Source organism: Schistocerca americana, chromosome 2 (assembly GCF_021461395.2).
Source record: "Schistocerca americana isolate TAMUIC-IGC-003095 chromosome 2, iqSchAmer2.1, whole genome shotgun sequence".
Taxonomy (NCBI): Eukaryota; Metazoa; Arthropoda; class Insecta; order Orthoptera; family Acrididae; genus Schistocerca; species Schistocerca americana.
In genome coordinates, this window is record NC_060120.1 from 816974304 (window position 1) to 816996911 (window position 22608).

General features: G+C 40.3%; 1 protein-coding gene across 1 annotated transcript in view; it reads right to left on the reverse strand.

Annotated features, from left to right (window-relative positions):
* LOC124595754 (potassium voltage-gated channel protein Shaw-like) overlaps positions 1 to 22608 on the reverse strand; it is a 408834-nt gene that overhangs the window by 250825 nt on the left and 135401 nt on the right. Inside the window, exon 2 of the mRNA XM_047134633.1 lies at positions 16783 to 17132. Coding sequence (XP_046990589.1) covers positions 16783 to 17109 — 327 coding nt within the window. The 5' untranslated portion in view covers positions 17110 to 17132. The remainder of the gene's footprint in view (positions 1 to 16782; positions 17133 to 22608) is intronic.

Below are 22608 nucleotides of genomic sequence, written 5' to 3' on the forward strand. Positions count from 1 at the left end.
TGTATTTCAATATGATTTATTGCTCTGACATAACATTCACTGTATAGTTCTGATTACGTAAAGTAATATGGAACACTTGATTCTTTTAGTCAATATGCTCTGTATTTCAATATGTAATTATTGTTCTGTTATTTCCTCCACAGTTTGGGCCTGAAGATGACGTAGTGTAACGTCGAAACTGGTTGCCTAGAAATAAACCTATACAACGGCGATTGTTACTGTTTTTATTGAACATAGAAAATCCGTAGTCTCATATTCCACCTGAAGATGGAATTACATACAATGCAATAATCGTCGTGTGCGTGTCTCGCATCAAGCATGTTTAAACAGGATACCCCACACAAAAAAGTGAAAAATAAAAAAAATAAAAACCGCGGATGACTGTTAGTATGTTATGCAGGAAGGCAGCAAATCGATCTGTTTTCAAGAAGAAACCTATGTCTGGCAACGCGCAGCTTGGGCGCTAGAGAGCGGCAAAGTGAGAGAATGAACGGTTTTGACAGTTTCTTCTGATGCGTTTTATCATTTGCATACCTTTAGCCTTCTGTTTATTGCGGATGGAGAACCTAAGCCTAATAACATTCCTCCTCATGCGCTGCACTCTTTCACACGGCCCTTGTGCGCATCCTACTGGGGACCTTGTGCAGTTTGCCACTGCAGTAGCGTTGTTGACAGCAATGGGACATGTAACTGTAACAGTACACAGCTGCGGAAATCACCGGCATGGTGCTTGCTTAGGGCGAAGCGGATGGCAGTGGGAGAGCTGCTACAAAACCGGATTCGGAATATTTTTCCAAACAGAAGTACCACACAGAATTCTATGTTCGCCACCATAGACAGACTCCTCAGAGGAGCCGGAAAGTTATACGTAAGCATTTTCTGCCTGAGGAGCGTCCATTTTACGATGCAGTAGTAGCATTTTGTGCTTGGTACTTGCAAATACTATCCCAAGTATATAATAATATACAGCCTAACAGTTGCAGGCTAACTTTATCGTTTACCTAGGTTTCAACGATAGTAATAACATCTTCTTCAGAACCTGCAAAAAGTTAATATTATAATGTGCTAGTGAATTATATTAGATATGGTCATCCTACAGGATGAAACGTGCAGTACTTACATAAAATATTGTTTAAATGTTTGCCTAAAACAAGCCATGTCCTAAGTCAACTATATAAAACTTGATACATAACCATAAGGTTTTGTCACTTCTATTAAACAAGCTGTAGCAAATTCACTTTAAGCCCGTTGTATGGGCCTCGTCGTCTGCCTCACAGAGGGCGGCGCGCATGCGCGAGACGTGTAGAATCAAACTCTTTATTACGCACTCGTCAGATAACACTTTTGCTATGAATTAATTTTATACTTTACTATTGTAAGTTAGTTACAGTATCTAGTATGACTACGTTTTACATTCTACTACAGAGCCTTATAAACTGACCAACAAATCTCGTATGAACATCTGTAGGAAAGGTTCTATTATTACAGAAACTGTAATGGTCACATGATCCACCATGTTTTTTCTCTAAATGTCTCTAAATGTCTTCATTTGTATATTTGTGTTTCTCTGCGGCGTCGTATGCTGCTGCAGGCCTGCCTGTAATACAGGTTTCAAAATAACAATAAAGAAAAAAAAGGTCACATGCATTATTAATTATTGTAAACCTAATATAGGCTGGAAGCCTTCGAAGTATGCCCTATTTTTTAGATACAGTTGATCGTTCACGACGAGGCCCATACAACGGACTTATTAAAGTGAATTTGCTACAGCTTGTTTAATAGAAGTGACAAAACCTTATGGTTATGCATCAAGTTTTATAAAGTTGACTTAGGACAGGGCTTGTTTTAGGCAAACATTTAAATAATATTTTATGTAACAACTACACGTTGCATCCTGTAGGATGACCATATCTAATATAATTTAATAGCACATTATAATATTAACTTTTTGCGGGTTCTGAAGAAGACGTTATTACTAACGTTGAAACCTAGGTAAAGGATAAAGTTAACCTGCAACTGTAGGCTGTATATTCTTATATAAACTATATCAGTTGCTGTCGCTTCATAAAAATGTTAAAAATTATATACTATCCCAAGTCTACAGTTTATCCTCTGGCAGGTACTGAAAACTGATGCGGGTCAGCCACGCTCGGAACGTATAGTACAGTTGGAGGAGGACGTGCGGACAGCGTTCAAAGAGGACCCAGCCACCAGCACTCGGCAGGTGGCTGCACACGTGTGTTGTCCATCCATACCGCAAGTACAGGCATTACAGGGGGTGGACTACCCATGACGGGTACAGTTTGCATACTCCACCTACAATTCTAGAGCTTTGTGCTATTCACGGATGAATTCACGTTTACAAGATACGCCATATAAAACTTACACAACGTCCAAATTTGCGCATGATTCAAAATCACCGACACAGAGTTGGTTTTAACATCTACACCGGAATAATTGGTGACTATATCACTGAGCTATATTTACTACCAAACAGAGCAACACGAGAGATCTACTTGTTGTAGTTGGAATTCACAGTCATAAAAATTTTTTTGAAGGACATCATCTTTACGCCAGTGACTGTTTTATTATTACACTACTGCAATTTCGGCCTTGGCCATTATCAAGTGCCTAAGGCCGAAATCGCAATAGTGTAATAAAAACTTATAACAGTCACTGATGTCCTTCAAAAAACGAGAGATCTACCTCGAGAGGTGTTTTGTCTACCATACCGGACGTAGTGGCACTAAATGTTTGGACTGACATGTGACTGAAACATGACAAAGATGCAGCAAGCTTTGATGACAATGTGCGGAATCACCTCAGTGTCGCATATCCCAGTCGATGGATTAGTAGAGGTGGACCAGTTCCATGGTCAGCACGGTAGTCAGAACTGCCACCTACGACCACATTCTGTGGAGTAGTATGAGGAGTATGGCGTATGTAACACCTGTATCGCTAGTGGAGGACCTTATTGCTCGAGTCCACAGAGCGATTGGAATACTTCAAAGAGAGCAGTAGGCATTGGCTCACGTACATGAGGCTCAGCACCGTCGATGTAGGCTCTATTTGATGTCGCAGGTATACAGTTCGAAGGCTGTTTATAATGTAGACAGGACGATATGCTACTCATGCTGATGCTTACTGACATAATGTGGAACGCACGTTGCATGTGCATCATTGTGACTGGAGGTCTGGGGAACCACGGTCGTTCACTTACGTAAGAAAATGAAACACCTAAAGCCGTGCATGATATCATTTATAGTATGGCTGTCAGTTTCGGTGCTTCAGTGCGTCATCTTCAGTCCTTAGCTTTGCTCCGTATGTATAAGTGGCCAACATCTATAACTGGTTTTTTGGTCACTTATGCATCGTTTATACGAATGGTGTTAACCTTGTCGGCAGCAGTTAAGGCCAGCAGATGGGGTGTTTAAGCATAGAAAATGGTAGTGATTCAATAAATGATATAAGGAAGACCATAGATGTACATCTCAGACTTCGACGCGCTGCAGCACCTAAGCCGTCCTTTTCCAGATATACGTTCCTTTCTGAATACCGATCGCCTCCCTGTACAATTTACTAAGTGTTGTCAGTGTTTTTTGGGACACTCTGTATATTTCGTTCTGTAACTGTAACCAGACAGTAGTCTTCATCATTTATATACAATTATGTTTAAACATGATTGACACGAGAACAGTGTCCTCTTAAGAAGATAATCTATCGACGGACTTCGCAGTGAGCAGTCACTTGAGAATGATGTAATAGACCGAAATAGTGGTAGTGAGTACATTCACTTAAAAATGGAAATATTATCATTTAAAAAAAAATCACAGGTCTGTAAACGCATGTAAACAGATTATAATTGTTGTTAAGGTATGCATGAACCTGCCTCACCCATAATATTTCGTTAAAATGTTTGCTGAGAACTGTTAGGTTGGTTTGTCTTTGTCTTTCGAAGGAAGGAGGGTTAGACTTTAGTGTCATGTCGAGGAAGAGGTCATTAAAGAAGGAACACAAGCTAAGAATGGACACAGGTGATGAAAATCGGTCATTCCCTTTGCAAAGGAACCACCTCGGCATCCACCTTAGTTCTACATAATTATGTTCATTCACTGATAACTTACGGGTAACTCTTTATTTAGGCAAAAGGTAACCATTTCAAAAGAAAGTAATTAAACTTATGTGTGGGGTTCGCACTCGAACATCTTGCTGGGAAGTTTTCAAGCGCTTGGAATTCTAGCCACAGCCTCGTAGTATATGTACAGGGATGTACACAAGTGTGACACTATATGGAAAAATGGTCTGCATAGCCCTTTAAGAAATTAAATTTGAAACAGAAAGGTGTGAAATATGCAGCTATAAAACTCTTTGACAAACGTACACATCGAAACAAAATAATGTACTGACGCTGTGCTTTAGCAAGTAGCTATGGCTCCCACGATATCACACAACTTGGTGAAAAAATTTTTGCCATGTTTCTTCCATTTTTTTCTCTTTCTCTTCCAACGACTGTAATTCTTCGTCACTTCATTTTAGATCTTTCTCTCGCTGCAGATAGAGGAAGAGATTTCTGTTTCAGCTTAAAGATCGTTCTTCTTACAACTCCTTCTATAGAGAAGTTCTTTGATAGAGATAATTAGTCATTTATATAGAACATACATGTAAATGGCCTGCATGTAGCTACATAAATGTTTGACGTTTTCAGTTTTTAAAAAGAAAAACATGTGTTTGTGTTTGTTCTCATTACACGTTTCACACCATAACGTTTATCGTGGAACTCGTCGCTAATTAACTTTCACCCAAATCTCGGAAAACCCAAATTAGTGATCTGAAATAGGCATTTGAACCCTGTTCCTCCGGAAAGCTAGTGCTTCGTCCTAAAGACTGGACTCCCATCGGTCTCTGTATTGAATAGTACCTGTGAGATATTTCTCATTTTTCTTCAAAAATATTTTCACTGTTTTTCCTATTTGTACTAATGGTCTTTATTGCGCGCTCTCTCTAGTAAACGAGGCCTCCGACTATTCTCGACAGTGCCCACCTTTCATACGTAAGCAATGATTTGTAATAATTCTTGACAGTGGTGCAGCGTAGTCTACACTAATAAAGAAAGTAAACATCTCCCAACTCCATATTGACGGGCTCGATATTCTTGTGATTCATGGAAACATTTTGATAGCTGTGCGCACGTATCGTTAGACGCACCGCAGATACGTTTGGTAAAAGCTGGCAGTTACCAGCAATAAGAAAGACGATGGAGTTTGCAAATAATTTTCTTGAAAAGTAACGTGTTGGCAACTGAAGTATGCGACTTTTTTAAATGTTTGAATAATAATTTATTCCGTCACGGCCTCGTAAGTATATACGAAATATTCACAATACCGGTGTCACAAATAGCTAAAATCTTCCAATCTGATAAACTACACACTGCATTTATGGGTATTCATAAAGACAAAAAAAGATGTAGCCGCAGGTATTAAGACAGTCTCGGGTCAAGAATGGTGTTCTAATTCATAAATTTATACCACCAGGGGAAATCGTTCAAAAATGGTTCAAATGGCTCTGAGCACTATGGGACTCAACATCTGAGGTCACGAGTCCCCTAGAACTTAGAACTACTTAAACCTAACTAACCTAAGGACATTACACACACCCATGCCCGAGGCAGGATTCGAACCTGCGACCGTAGCAGTCCCGCGGTTCCGGACTGCAGCGCCAGAACCGCACGGCCACCGCGGCCGGCGGAAAATCGTCAGTCTGTCTTTGTTAGCAGTTGTGAAGCCTATGCAGATCCATAACCGAGCTGTCGTCAGGTCTCATTCAGCAGAATGACAAGGCCCAATGCACGCTTCTGCCTATACCTGACCACGTCTACAATTCAGGTGGGAGATAATAGAGCACTCGAAATACCAAAGAGACATTTTTCCAGAGGAAATGTAAAAGATGGTATGTCATTATGAGGAACGTGACAACAACGTTGGTAAATCTGTTAAAAAACGCTTAGTCCAGAAATGCACTGTCAGCCATATCAATTACAGGCTTTATTGGGATTTAGAACTGAAACAAAGATATAGCAGTGACCAATTCGAACAGGCAACGCGGTCTGCCTCTACACTATTCCCTATCGTAGGAGCGTGTCAATAATGGCACGAGGAGAGGATGTAATCTTCCAGCCCTGTGGAGCTTGATGGAGGTTCTCTGTTGGTATGTACCGACGTAGTAATGGATTCTTGGGTACCTACGGGCGCAAAGAAAATAAAGGGATTTGGTGAAGCGTAGTAAACCATTTTAATTGAACTGTCGTTCAAAAATGGTTCAAATGGCTCTGAGCACTATACGACTTAACGTCTGAGGTCATCAGTCACCTAGAACTTAGAAATAATTAAACCTAATTAACCCAAGGACATCACACACATCCATGCCCGAGGCGAACTGTCGTTATTGCTCCCAGTAGGGAACTATATTTTCCAAGATGACAAACCCGGCAACGAATCAGATGTCGAAGATAGCTTTGAGAAACAAGATGCTGAAACAAAACCTGTTTGCTGCCGAATTTTCCATCGAGTCACTGTGGTCTGCATGAAGAAAAGAACTTACCTCTTTTTAAGCATTTATTTTGCCCTATTACGACATATTTCCGTTTCTTATGTTACCAATAGAGCTCCCAATCCGCTAAAGAATCGAATTGCCATGTATAAAAGAACTTCAAACGTTAGAGTGCTTTTAAAATGAATTAAAGATTGTCGGAAGTCGCTAAGCGGTCTCACTATGACGCACTGGATGAACAGATTCGTAGTAAATTCAGTTTCCTTTTAAGCATACGCTGAACTGCAGGGACTGGACAAAAATAAACACAGTGAGAACTAAAAGCTTGGGCAAAATCATTCGCTGTAATTTTACAAAATGTTCTTCATACCACTTGCGATTGTGGCCCGGCGACGTAAATCATTTTCATCCATAAAAAAGTCCATCGTTGTTTCGGGACATGAAGTCCATGAACGGTTACAAACGGTCTCCAGATAGCGGAACATAACCGTTTCCAGTCAATGATCAGTTCGGTTTGACCAGAGGACCCAGTCCACTCCATAAATGGCTCTGAGCACTATGGGACTTAACATCTATGGTCATCAGTCCCCTAGAACTTAGAACTACTTAAACCTAACTAACCTAAGGACATCACACAACACCCAGTCAATATTGAATACCCTAATGATTTCCGAAATGGAATGCCCCAAGCGGCCAGCTCCAAAAACCATTCCAATTCAGAGTGTGTTAATTCCCGTCGCGATAATTATGTCGAGAACGGTTTCACGTGAATCAGCTGAGTACTAATGACAGTTCTGGCAATGCACCGCTCTTTTATACCTTGCGTAAGCGACACTGCCGCAATCAATGCACGTACATATCGCTGTCCCACGACTTTCGTCGCCTCAGTGCTGTTTGGCCCACGAATTAGGACAGAGGAAAATGGAACTGTCATTCCAGGAAACCTGTTCTTACTCTTTGATACTTAAGTATTCATATCATAATCTGAAGATTTATTTCTTGGTAAAGCACCATACCTGCTAACAGCGTACTTAATAATTATTTGAATTTGTTTAAAATGTCGTTATCACTGGCTTCCTACTTGTGGGTACTAATTTAATATTTGCCTTTCTGAACATTCAAAAAGGCAGTGTGTTTCTACCCTGGAATTGGTATGTATACTTAAACTTATTTGTATGCGAACGAGATGATGCATGGTAGTACATTACTGGCATCACTTTAGAAACAAAGTTCGCTGCTATGAGAGAGCCTCCTAATCTGCTAAAGAACTCCCAGCTGCTCCAATTCCAGTGTTTCCTCAGCCATATGCATGCAGCGGAGCGACGTGGCCTTATCCGTTTCCTTTAGTCTTCTTTTCCTCCCTCTGGTTTTCGTTAAGATGTTCCGTTAACAAGAAAGGAGTGCAAACGCACAGCAACTTTGGGTTCAGGGCCTTAACTTCATTATTTCCGTACCCCTTGGCGTAATGGATTTTGCCTCGACTTTCTTTCCGCAGCTGCCCAAGAAAATGGGAAGCGAGACTTCGTTTTCCAGCACCTCCTGACGTTTCACAACAAATTATCGTCACATGCGATTTGTATGTAATTCGATTGCAGTTGATTAACAGTCATAACATTATGCCACTTATAAATGATTATAGCTTTACCCTTCTCTTTGTGTATGAGATTAAATGGGAGATGATTGTGGTTACATTTACTGTTTATTACTTCCGGCATTTCAAGATCAGCTGTGAGGAACAGTGGTTTTCCTTACGCTTTTAATGACTGGTAACTGATTCATAACGTTTTTTTTCGGGAAAGATTCAGCAAACATTTTTCTAGTATTGGTTTGGAACTATCATTATACATTGCATATCAATAAAAATTTTATAGAATAAATTTCAGCATCTGCGTGTGTAAAAGAGGTAAAATTAAAGCAAATAGGCATGAAATGTATGAGTAATGTAATGACTCGCTGCCAAGCGAAATTGTACAGGATGATTGCTACCAACGTTCAAAAACTCCGGAAGCGACCTAGAAGACGCTGAGACAAGAAATGTAATATAAGACACATGGGTTTGCAAATGTAGGGAAATACCCCAAAAATGGATGAGAAATTTGGGACAAGTGACGTCACCAGATGATGTACCTCGCCGGATGTGGAGCGGTTGAGCGTGGGTGGGAAGGGATGATTGAGCGATGCAACACTTGCATTCGAGAAAACGGTGCAAATTTCGAACACAGTTTGTAAACGTTATCCGTTGTGAACATAGAAGTTACAAGACTATTACATAAGAAACTATCAGCCTCGATTGCGGTAATGAAACCAACCTTTACCTAGGTTTCAGCCCAAGTAATTGAGTCTTCTTCAGGAGATAAACCTGAGTCTATCATATGTTTACGAGGGCAAGGTCTAGAAATAAAACTAAAACAGCCTGAATAGGTGTAGTCACGTTTTAAAAATGCGGTACGTAGGTACTAAGTTACCACCAAGACTTGACTTGAGCTCCGACGAGCGCCTCGTCGCCATGGACGCCGTGCGGTGGGCTTCGGGAGCTCACGTGAAACAAGGTTATTATCCTCGCTGTAGTCAAGTATAAGCTGCTATTATGTTGTGTTTAATTCTTTTGCCCCATTTTTTATTGTTTACAGCATTAGCAGAGAAAACTGTCATTTACTGGCAACAACGTAATTCGGAAGCTTATACTCATTTACGTATGACGCAATATGGTAGGTTTTTGTCGTACTGTACTTTGAAGTAAACCGATGCTGACCGTCAGAACGGTAAATCAAATAATGAACATTTTACATTAACGTAAACACACAACTGTTCCACACAATCCAAAAAACACTGCCTGCGAGACGCAAGACTCAAGCCTGTTAGCCTATAGCCATAGCGAAGTGAGTACTTTACTCGGGTTGGAACGATCAGGTGCGACAGATCGTTTCACTGAACCGATGCACGTGCGGAGAGGTACGTCATCTGGTGACGTCACATGTTAAACTCTTGTAGTCCACATCTAGGATATTTGCGGCCACATGTGTCTTAAAATAAATTACTCGTCTATGTCGCTTTGGAGGTTTTTAAACGTTAATAAGAATCACTCTGTATATTTTTTTGATATCGTTAAGTTACTGTATTTGAGTGGTTGGTTGCGTAGGTATTTTCATTATTTGCCAAGTGATGTTAAGACGTCACGTGTGTGTTCACCCAAAAATTGATTACTAGGTTCTGCTTATTGAGAGAGGAAGTCAGGAGGGAGAAAAACTCATAAAGGACAACTCAGTCAATAAAACAGATATAACTAAAACATGAGTTATCTCTGGTCCAATGAAAGTCAAATATGTAATGGTGAAGAATGCTTGCAGAAAGGTGCAGCACACGAAGTCTTCGAATAAAAACAAAAAAATTGTAACCATTTTAGGCATGGATAAAATCCGAATAGTCTTGAAAGTAAGAGTTTTTTCATCAGAAGCCCAAATTTTATTTACGTGACCATTACGGCATTCCAACCGCAATTCTCGATACCAGTAATATCTTACTACTTTTCTGCGAAGTGACAGACATATTTTTGTGACATTATTCACATTTGGTTTTATTAATGTATAGGTACTTCGATGTATCGATGTATTACAGTAATATGGTTGTTGTGTGTATTCATTTCTGTGAACTGTCATAATATTTGATTTACTTGTAACCGTTTTGACGCGAATGCGCACAGAGCAGTCTTTGTTTCACTTTGCAGAATTTAAGTTGTTATTTCGCTTTGTAAAAGAACAGTCAAGTCTTGTGTTTGGTTAAAGTGGAAATTAAATATATGAAGATTGATACAAAACTGTTTTCTTGATGATGTGACAATGAAGAAGAAGTATATGTGAATTTACAAGAAGTTTAATAAAAATGTGGACCGTGAACACCAAGTCAAAAATTATTTTACCATACCATTGTTCTGATCTGGGATTGTTTGATCGTTAAGAATTTCCTGAAAAACGCATTTGTTAGGTCTTCAAATATTGCTAAAATACAGATCTGGACTTTCTAGCAGTCAGAAGGACTAGTAAATCTCTCACTCAAAATTTTTATGTGTCTTTCAGAAAAGTCACATACTTCTAATAATAATGGCTTTTTATTCTGCTTAGAATCTCTGGCTGAACGAGACTGGCGTCGTCCATGCATAAGCCTAGTGTTAAAATTTGGATGGTTGTGGAGCTTCATTCTGATTGGTTCAGAGAGAGAGAAATGGTGAGGGAATAGCGCTTATCTTCAGTGTAGTCCACATATTTCTGGTGACATGTTGGGACCGTTTTGCCGAGAGTGGTTTGGTTCTGCCTGGTTTTGTACCAGTGTTTTTTCCGCAGCAAACACATCGGATACAATCACGCGTAACTGCTAGCGCGGTGCTCGCGGTCGAGGACACACACCACATGTCAGCGTTAGAGGGGGTGATCTGCCCTACAGACAAGACACTTTCGCTGGAAATAGTAGTCACTTCTCTAAGCGCTTATTTTGCAGTACTGTTCTGTGTCTTATACACACAGTATACTTTGTTGGAACCATCAGATTTTTGCAATAGCGTCATTATTATTTTCAACAGCACCCTCGTTTTAAAGTATAAACTGTGATATCACACAATCTAGTAATTTAGTGGTGACTTAGCAGGGATTTCTCTATAGCGATGTTGCATATTTGGTCACAACAAGGTGAAACTGCAGTGCTATGATTGTGATGGCAACTGTATGTGGTGATATCATTTCTACTAATAGAGGAACTTGTTCACTTCTGACACACACACACACACACACACACACACACACAAATACACACATACACACACACACACACACACACACACACACACACAAACATACAACACTTATATAGTGGTGGCTCAGTAATGATACATAATTTGGATACTTCTCGACACACGTTATTTCCTGACAGCATCATAAGGTCGCCGTGATGTTGACGAGATGTTGCGAAGCGATTTGTGTAATTGGATAAAATGCATAAAATTTTGGGAAAATACGACAAAAATGTGGAAAAATACGTAAAACAGTGGGAATACGAAAAGTTATAAAGAAAGGAAAAACACGTAAAATTGTGGAAAATAAGAGTAATTGCATATCTGCTTGGGTGCGCACTCTGCTGGTGCCTCGAAAGGCGAAAATCGCGTAAATTTAATGTGTTGTTAACAAACGGACTTGAACTGACGTAACTTAACATAATTACACTAACATTAATTAATTCGTTGTTAGCAAACAGATACATCGTTAACTTTCCCTATGATGCACAGTTCCAGAGTGAATCCCAACCAGGCAAGTGCTCCACTTCTGAAAGATGAAGATGAGGTACTTGAATATGATTGCTCCGTGAGAGAGACGAGTGGGAGAGGGGGAGGGAAGGATGTGGTGTTACCCATGGGTGACCTTAATCAATTGACGATGGTTCCCCACAGAATGGGTTGTTGGGGCAAACTTGAATATAAGGGCTGCAAGTGTGTAACCTAGCACCAGAAGTCCTTGTCAGTGACCAACATCTTACGACCATTCTATTTGATATAGATATCGTGAGACAAAGTTATCGTGAAGAGTGCCCCACGGAAGTGTGGTAAGACCGTTGTTACTCTCTATACACTTAAAGGATCTGACGCAAAGGGTGAGCAGCAATCAGTGTCTGTTTGCTGATGAAGCTGTTGAAACAGGCCTATTGAGAGTTTGTTATTTTCATTTCTGGAATCTGTACATACTACGGATGTCTCAAAAGCTAAGTGACAATTTTAAATTGCTTATTGTAAGCACACAGTCTTTGGTCACAGTAACTGAGCCACTTGCGTTTGTTTTTATCATGGCAGCTTGGCAGCGAGGAGCGCAGGAGTTCTATCGCTAGGCGAGTAGAGAGATAGACGCCGACCAGAGAACTCGTGGCAACGTAAACGTACAGTTATGTGCATCTATGTTTAATTAAAATGATTTGTGTTTTAATATTGTGGAACAGAGGAGAAAGATTAGTGATTTAGAATGTAATGAGATTAGAAAAGAGTATGAAGGTAATATTTTTAATTTAGTGGCACTGCAGTTGCGCGTAGTTTGTAATTTTCACTATAAGGTATTTTTAAAGTTTATCAATTATTTGTCTGACGATTATGAGCGTAAGAATTTGATATCAATGTTGCCCTTTTTCAGTGTTAATGAATGTTGTAAAATGAATTTCATATAGTTAATAATATATCAGATAGTTTAAAAACAGCCTGTTAAAGGAATATTTCACCTGAGAGCATTGTTTACATCTTCGATTCAAGTCATTTTTATTGAGAGAACTGTCTCACTCAATGATGTGCATAAAATAGTTTGCTTGTTGTCTGGGGCATTGCACTAAGCTCTCAGCAACTAAAGTTAGACTTTGCAGCTGGATCACAGACAGCAGAAAGCACCGTGTTTCCAAGCAGTTACATTGCGAGGTAAGATATATTCATGTTAGGATCAACGCACAGCGACCATTCCGTGAACAACCTTATTAGGCACGTCATTAACGTACAGGAACTACCTTGTTTAATTAAAGATATCCCTTTGTTCTTTACACTGTTGTTAAGGATTCTTTGTAAAAGAACTTTCATTTAAAAGTTTTCTACAGTCCGTATGGATTATTTCTCTCGAAACGTAGAAGTTTGGCTGCGATTGTCCTCAATTTAAAATAACATGCTCTTTGTAGAGAGAATTTTGAGTAAGTGTGCGTAGGACACTAGTGCGACCCATTATTGAGTGCTGATAGAAGTTTTGGGATCCCATCGAAGTTTTGAGATTCTAACCAGATCGTTTAAAAGGTAGACAGTTCATAGATGGGCTGCTAGTTTTGTTACCGGTCAATTCGATCAACACTCAAACGGGAATGCCTCGAGGGAAGGTGACGTTCCTTACAAGGAACACTGTTGAGAAAATTTAGAGAACCGGCCTTTGAAGCTGACTGGAGAACGATTCTACTCCCACCTGCATACACTTCTCGTAAATACCATGAAGATAAGAGAAATTAGGACTTTTCAAACGAATATGAGAAGAAAATGAATCCTGCCACGCTCGACAGAGTTACTCACTGGATGATGCGTGTAATGTGACTCGCTGCTGACTGTTTTGATACCTGCTGATAATTCTGTCGGTTACACCTCTCAATACCACGCCTTCGTCTTATTCGCACATTCGTATATTAAAAAGAATACATTACATTTTAATTAGTGAAGTAAATAACTAGTTGCTACCTGATGATGGCCTAATAATCCGAAAACCGATTGGTAATATACTAGAGGAACAAAGTACAGCTTGTTTGATTTTCAACCTTAAATATGAAACTGTCCTATCGAGATAGCACTGAAAAATATGTTGATAATTATGTAGTTTACACTTTAGTACACGTGTTCAAGCAATAATCTGAGGTTATTTTTAATTAATGAAACGAAAGAAGTGAAATGAAACAGACTGTTTCGTGTAAGAGACAGTGAACGTGGTGTGAGTGGTGTGGTGTAGGAGTAGTAGTGGTTTGTGAGTGAGTTTGTTAAGTGAGTGAGGGAGAACTGTAGATGGATTAGAACTGATGGAGAGGAAGGAGTGTTTTAGTGTTTCAGTAATAGAACACGTAATTTTCTTTCAACCTTGAGAGGTGGTTGTATTGAGAGTCAGCTACTGAATACAGAGAGTAGTCTCTTACATTCACTCTCTGTTTCGCTGTTCATCATGTCAGCGGAATGGAACATGTTTTTGTATGACGGAACAGTCCCCACTTATCGAATACGCTTCTTATATCACGGTGACCGACGCTAATGTACGTTCCCCCTACCACGATTTACCACGTGAAGCTATAGGAACAATGTGTGGGTGAAATATTCCAGGGTGTTATCCTGTGGTCGAATGCATTTGTTGGAGCTATGCTATGCTTCGTCACCACCTGTGAAGGACATCTTCTGTGAAACTCCAATTGACCGCTTGACTCATAACTCAACAGCGAGCCAAGGTGTAAATTGGACCTTCAGAGAAATTGGAACACTCCTTCAAGAGGGCACGATAAGTTGGATTTCTCTGAGAAATTCATAATACAGGGTGCATCAAAAAGAACACCACTTGTAGAGGGCACGAAAAGTTGGATTTCTCTGAGAAATTCATGATACAGGGTGCATCAAAAAGAACCATCCGATTTTAAAGAAAATCAGAAATGTTCTGTTATTCGAGACACGTGCGTGAACAACGCGCTGTTGGAAAGAGTAAAGTCTCGAGTTTTACATGATTCCCGCTAGGTAGGAACAGTGTGCGCCCACTCCAGCTCTATTAAAAATGGTGTCGGGACAATAAAGAGTGTTTTGTTTTCTACGTTTTGTGCAGTGTGGGTCAGTAACACCTGTTCAGTCTGACGTTCTCACTAGGTATGGTGCTGATCGTCGTACAGTAGAGAGCGTTAGGCGATGGCAAGAACAATTTTAAGAAACAGGTTATTTGTGTAAAGGCAAATCACCGTACCATTCGCAAGTGTCTGACACAGACGGCTAAAGCATCCGCCATAGTTTCAAAAGGAGTTCGTAGAAATCAGTTCGCCGTGCATGCAGCTCGGCAGCTCAACATGCGCCCGATGTCCGTCTGGCGTTTGTAGCGTCGACGTTTACAAATGAATCCGTTCAAAATTCAGCTACTGCAAGCTCTTCGTGAAGGTGACAAACAACAGCGTGCGGGGTTCTGTAATTTCGTTCTGGCAAGACGGAAGATGACAGTTTTCTTCCACGCTTAGTATTTAGTGACGAAGCAACATTCCATTTGAATGGAAAGGTGAACTGTTATAATGTGAGACGGAACAACCACATCAAGCTGTACAACACGAGAAGGACTCTCCAAAATTTAAGGTGTTTTGTGCAGTTTCACGGAGAAAGGTGTCCGTCCATTCTTCTGTGCCGAGAACACTGTTACAGGAAGCGCATATCTCGATATGTTTGAGTACTTTCCTTTCCCACAGTTGGAAACTGATTCGAACTACTTCATTTACCAATGGTACGGGGCACCGCCACTCTGGCATCCGGAAGTGCGGGAATTTTAAATCAAAGGAATTCTGAACAATGGAGCGGTCGCACTGGACCAAATGATTCAGCCCTACATTACTGGCCTCCAAGGTCACAGGACCTGACTATGTTGTTGTTGTTGTTGTTGTTGTAGTTGTTGTTGGGGTCTTCAGTCCAGAGACTGATTTGATGCAGCTCTCCATGCTACTCTATCCTGTGCAAAGTTCTTCATCTCCCAGTACCTACTGCAACCTACATCCTTCTGAATCTGTTTAGTGTATTCATCTCTTGGTCTCCCTCTGCGATTTTTACCCTCCACACTGCCCTCCAATACTAAATTGGTGATCTGTTGATGCCTCAGAATATGACCTCTACCAACCGATACCTTCTCTCCAATTCTATGCAATACCTCCTCATTGGTTATGTGATCGACCCATCTAATCTTCAGTATTCCTCTGTAGCACCACATTTCGAAAGCTTCTGTTCTCTTCTTGTCTAAACTATTTATCGTCCACGTTTCACTTCCATACATGGCTACACTCCATACAAATACTTTCAGAAACGACTTCCTGACACTTAAATCTATACTCGATGTTAACAAATTTCTCTTCTTCAGAAATGCTTTCCTTGCCATCGCCAGTCTACATTTTATGTCCTCTCTGCTTCGACCATCATCAGTTATTTTGCTCCCCAAATAGCAAAATTCATTTACTACTTTAGGCGTCTCATTTCCTAATCTAATTCCCGCAGCATCACCCGATTTAATTAGACTACATTCCATTATTCTCGTTTTGCTTTTGTTGATGTTCATCTTATGACTATATGTAATTCATTCTGGCAGAGGGCTTATAAAAGACTCTGTGCCTCCGTTACCAACAACAATAAATGAACTGAGATATCTCATAACATCAGCTGCGGAAGCTGTAACTCAAGACTGCTCTCTGCATTGTGGGAACAATTTGAATGTCACACTGACAAATGCCGTGCATGTCAAGGGGAGCATATTGAACACCTATGAAAAGGTATGAAAGAAAAGTTTTTGAGTTTCCGGTTTATCGAGAAAGAAAATTCGTTGTATATGGTTTCAGAAATATAGACGTGCCAAATCGGATGATTCTTTTTGATACTCCATGCATATCGGAATGTTAGTAACGACATTTCCAGCAGCGAAAGTTTACATTTTGCAAGAGGGTGTCACATCTGTTTGTGGCAGCTGGTTGGGCACCGACCTGGGTGTAGGTCATCCAGCAGCAGGGCTCGACCTGGTTGGAGTCGAGCCCCCAGAACTCGAGCTCCTCCTCGAAGAGCGGTCCGCACACGTCGGTGGGGTAGTGCAGCTTGCCGGTGCGGTAGTAGTTGAGCACCTGCGCGAACACGCCCGGGTGCCGGTCGAAGAAGTACTCGTTGAGGACGGGGTCGTAGTTGGCGAGCGCCTCCGTCAGCCGCGACAGGCGCGTCGCCGGGATCTTCTTCAGCGTCGCCTTGTACACTTCGTGCCGGATGCCGCCCACATTCAGCACCACGCGGTTCTCCGCGTCGGTGTTGATCAGGTTCATGGCGGCTCTCTAGGACCTCACACCTGCCGGCACAAGGAAAGAAAGTCTTATAAACTACTGGAAACCAACTAACGTCACTATGTATTAACAGATTCTAATGTTTCCAGTAATCCCAGTATCGATGAGCATGAAACTGAAGTCCAGCTTCCTTTTTCTTTTGTTAGACGAACCTCGTTCTTCTGCTTTTTACTATAGGCTTTTGGAACAACGCTGTATCTCTTATGACTGGAAAAGCACTAATAGTTTCCGTTTTGGAGGACCAAGCAATTATGATTTGGAAAAAAATTGAGCAGTTGAATATTTTTCGTTGCTTGGGTTTACTCAGATATAACTTTTTGAACGACATCGTCATTGGTTTAGGCTGTTAAAACTGATTATTTATATTATATAACATTGATTTTTCGTACGCTTTGCCACTTTGAAGCAGAGTACAAGGAAAATTTTAAGCTGAAGTAAAACATTTTCTCTTTATTCCACAAGGAAGTGAATAAACAGCCGATACTGCAACAGCAGAATTGAATCTTCCTGTACGCCACTTCGGAACTCGAACCATAGAGTCAGGGTTTCCACGAGCAAGTACTCTGCCGATTGAGGTATCACAACATTACTCACGATCGACACTCGCAGCCGATGAAGTATTACTATGAGCGCAAGTCATGAGTAGTGCTTAGATAGTTGAGTCTCTGGAACACTTGGTCGTAAAGGTAAAGATCTCAGATTCGAGCTCCAGTCCAGCTCACGGTTTTGATCTCCCAGGAAGTTTTAATTCAGTGCCCACACCGTTACAGGGTAAAACTTCATTTTCGAATAGCATAATTTACGAATAATTTGTTTTAATATTCAAAGGCATATTAAATTCAACCACATGCTTCTTGTATGTTGCTATCACCGTCCAGGTTTCAAATTAAGTAATTGCTGTACTTCAGATGCACTGTTTCAGAAACGTTGTCTATAATTTCATATCAATATTTAAGAATAAAAAAGATTTTCTGCTAAAATAGGCCTGCATCATTCTTCTGATGCTCATTCTTCTGATATTTCCCATGCTTTGCTGATCTATGTACACCACCAAGGCACTATCCGAAAGGAGAAGCTATGTGCCAGCACCAGGTGTCACCTCCCTCCCTTTTCTCACTCTCATTAAGAAAAGCATGATACTATCATACACAAATTATTGTAACTTACGAAACACAGATATTCATTAGTGACACATGACATGAAAGTCTCCAAACTGGTATCATTCAGAAACGCTAGAACTAGGCACCTAGTCACAGAGCTAAACAAAATTTTGTTTTTACGGACGTGGAACTCTAGGGCAAGCGCACGATCCAGACAGCCTTGGTCGTGCTATGAAGGATGCTGGAAGTTTTTTAATGTTTTGTGTGTTTATATAGTAGTTTCCAGTGGGAATGTGGGGCGGCGGGTGGAATAATAGAATAAATGTTTTGTATTTATGCTGTTCCCTGTTCTCAACACTGGCTCTCTAACTACAATATTGGCAACCAGAAAGTGATTAACAAAACGTGAAGCCTGTAATTAGAATTCCTAGTGCCCACTCCATCTGAGAAATACATTTATAGCTACAGCTTATAGCTCTGAGGAATTAGGAGATTGTCTGGGATTCATAATCAAAAACCATTCTCTCTAAAATGTTCACTATATTCTGAAAGTCACAGACCAAATAGAACCCACACAATCCAACTACCAGAGCAGTTCAGAGTCTAATGCGCTCATGCAACTATAACTGTTCAAATGAAATGTTTAAGTGAATGCTCGCCATAATTTGATGATAATGTTCATCAAACGCCACGCTAATAATGGTAGAATGTCTGTCCTGCGGTGGCACGTGAAAATACGACATATGCGAACTAAAGATAGATCATTAACGTCATCCCAAAATTAACACTTCACTCGAAAAGATTTCATAGTTACGCGTATCCGGAGTAACTTATTACTGCATCCGAGGCTGTTTATATCAACGATACCGACGCGACGCGACTCCCGGCACAGGTGGTGCGCTAATCAGCGTCTGGAGAGAACTGGGGCCTTCCTTTTTCTCGCGCAGCGTTCTTACATATAAAGCCGCGGTGCGGACGGCTAAGGGAACGCCTGATCAAATCTGCTCTCCCGACTAGCCGCTGGGCTAGTAACGCACCACTTTAAGTTATCGAATAAATCATTGCTTTCTTTGCTGATGGCCGATGAAGCTTTCAATTTAATTGTGCAATCAGCACCCAAGTAAGTAATCATAATAAAAGTCTGACGTGGCTAAGTCAAATATTTTGGGCGAGAGAATTAATTTAATTACACTACACGCAGTAGACGAGCTCTGAACTTGCTCTTTGGAGATACGCTATAGCTATAGTTTTATAGTTATTCTGTTGAAACTTCTCACATTTTTATGATTATAGCGGATCTCAATTCTACTTAAATTTAAACATCCTAGCTTTATTTATTCGCCTACTTAATCTATCTTGCTTCCTTAATTTCTAAGGCAAAAACCAGAAAATCATGAATTTCAACTAAAATTTTAATTTGTGAGATCCAGAATACTGTTTCTATTAAATTATTATGCAAAAGGAATCTAAATATAAATTTTTAAGTTTCTAGCTCTTTTGTGTTGCGCCAATGATTTTTACAGAAAAACATCCAAATTTCGCAAATGGTTTAAGTTATTGAACTGATATCCAACACATATTGATTTTGTATTACTCCTGACATGCTAGAAACGTTTCAGGTTATTTACTTCATTTTAAAGTATTGCGCAATATTTATGACGTCAGAGCTAGTTACAGCGGACTAGGCTGGCACACAATGGAAAGACTGATGTGAATTTTATAAGGCGTGAGTTGGCTGCTTCCCTACAGGACCATGGTTCAGTGGGCAAGAGACATAAGTAGTAAGGTCTATCTCAACAAAGCACGTTCGTTTAGTGTCACAGATAATGCTCAAATTTACAGTCTACATGTTTGCAAAGTAGAATTCACGCTATCATTCTGTTATAAATATGCAAGATCTGCTTGTTGTGCACCGTTAGTCTACGAGAGTTCAGTGTTATTAAAAAACTGTGGTCTTATTTGAACAAGTAACCTGTCAGTATTTCTTGGAGAGTTACAGGAGTTTCTTTGTGAGGAATAATGTAAATTGCAGGTACCAGCCACTCAAGAATTATACCCACCAATGTCCATGGCGAGACAAATTGTATTAGATGCCCAAAGAAATATGCCTCGATCAAATGAGTTGCGTGTTAATTGTAACTATCTTCCATATGTGTCACTTTTTTCGTATGTGGTATGTGTTTCCCTCTCTTCTGAAGATTCGTTCGGTGTGCTGCACTTTTCTTTTGCCGTAGTGCAGTTCTGCCTGTTAGGAGATTCGATTTATCATGTCCCAGCATAACAAAAAACCAGCCCTCGTTTATCGTCGTTAATACGTTGCTACGAGCCTAGAGGACCATCGACACCAGTGAAGTCGTACAGTGTGAACTCTGTTTACGTCCACTAGCAAGAAAAACGAGACGTCCGCAGAACGGGGGATGCTGCGGAATGGGGCCTATTCACGTGAAGTTCTCTTGGTGATTCAAAGATCCGCTGTAGGGAAAGGAGATATTTCGCCTTCATTCAGTGCCGCAGTAGCTGCTCAGAAAAGGACTCCAGCTGCCCGCAAATATTAAATGGGCCTGCCCAGAGCAAGCGGACGTCGGATATTTCGACGACTGCCGTCCTGTCCTGGCAGGGGATCAGATCATGAGGATGGTACTCGTGTAGGGTTCGAAACGTCTACATTTATTGAAATTGTCGATATGTTTTATCCATGGCGTGAGAATTCTGTACCTTCATACAGTTTTTCTATTCCCAGTTGGCCACAATAATTTTGTCTACGAGCCAGCCTATTTTAACACTTTAACTTCAAAAACATTCTAATTAGGCCACAGAATCATAGCTGATTGTTAATTAGGATAAAATTTAGTGAAGAAGTAATAAAATTTTTCTCGTACCGGTACGTATATTTACACCAGACAACGGCCACTTTTAGATACTAATGGTTGCGTTCGACATTTCATATGGCTTCAATTACATCTTTAATTTTGTAATTTTTATGACTTTACAGCCATCGTATTCAGCTACAGGAAGCTCTTATTAGAGCAGTTGAGAAGGTGGCAGCGGGAAGATGACGTAATGTGGTGGGAGGTACCAATGACAGATGGTTTATTCGGTTATTTGTATATTGAGAAAGACCGCGTAAATTGTGGCTCTCTTCCGCTATTGCCTACTGCGTTTGGAAGTAGCGTGCCAAAATGATAAACTTTCGTTATTAATATTAGAAAACCTAAACAATGAATTCACTTGTATTTCATGTAAAATCGTCTCTTAACAGCAGGCTATTATTCCATTATTCAAAAGTATTTATTACCAGCAGAATAATAAAACAACTGCTAAACGAGATGGCAGATAAAGCACTTCGGAGATATCCGGATCGCTCCTAACTTGCTTGGCCGGTTCGGCTCTAAGATCAGAGCTGGTTCGGCAATCTCGGTGGACAGACATGTTGTCCGCCTTGGCCGGTATCGGTTAAGAACTTAGTTAGGAATCTCTGGTTTGTATTGTATTGAACTGGGGACCTAGAAACGACGGAGAGACTTCGTCCCCGCCGTAACCCTCACTGGTTCACAACCCTACAACAGGGTACAGCACCCCACTGCCGTCACCACACCGAACCACGAGTTATTGTGCGGTTCGGCCCCCAGTGATGATACAGCATCAGCTAACGCTTTGCCGGCTCAGGATAATCAAGATATAAGACCTACGCTAAAATTAATTTTGCAGGAACAAAAAGTAGTAAGAAAAGAAAATAAGTAGGAGTTAAAAGAAGTTGAGGTAGGAATAGCTCAATGATAACTTCAATGCTTTGAAACAAGAGGTTACAAATCTTGAAGCTGAAACTGAGGGATGTTGCAAGAAAATTGATTATGGAACAAAAGATCGTGGTAAAGAATTAGAAGTTTGTAAGTAAAAAATATGTCAAAAGGTTGACTATGAATTCAAAAAGTTAAATAAGGATTTTCAGGATCAAAATGGTTTAGAACAAACAACCATTAATGAAATTACTAATGTAAGACAAGAGTGACGCAAAGCTATCAAAGCATGTAATGATAAATATAATGGAGTATCAAAAACGACCATGAAATATTTAATTGTAATGTTTCATATGTAGAATCCTCTTGTAAAGACACGTACGGTTCAGGGTAAACTGATAGAAACAGAGCAAAAAGTACGTCCTGAGATGGAAGACAAAATAGAGAATGAAGTTAAACAAAAAGTCGAAATTTGGTGAGGTCGTCATTCCTGAAAAAAAGGTAGAAGGAACAGGGGCCAGTAACCCATGAAAAACGTACAAAGAATTTGTTTAAACATTGTTACATCAGTACTAGTCTTGCAGCACACAAACCAGAGAGAGAGGTGAAGCATTTGTGAACAGAAGATTTGATGGTGAGAAAGT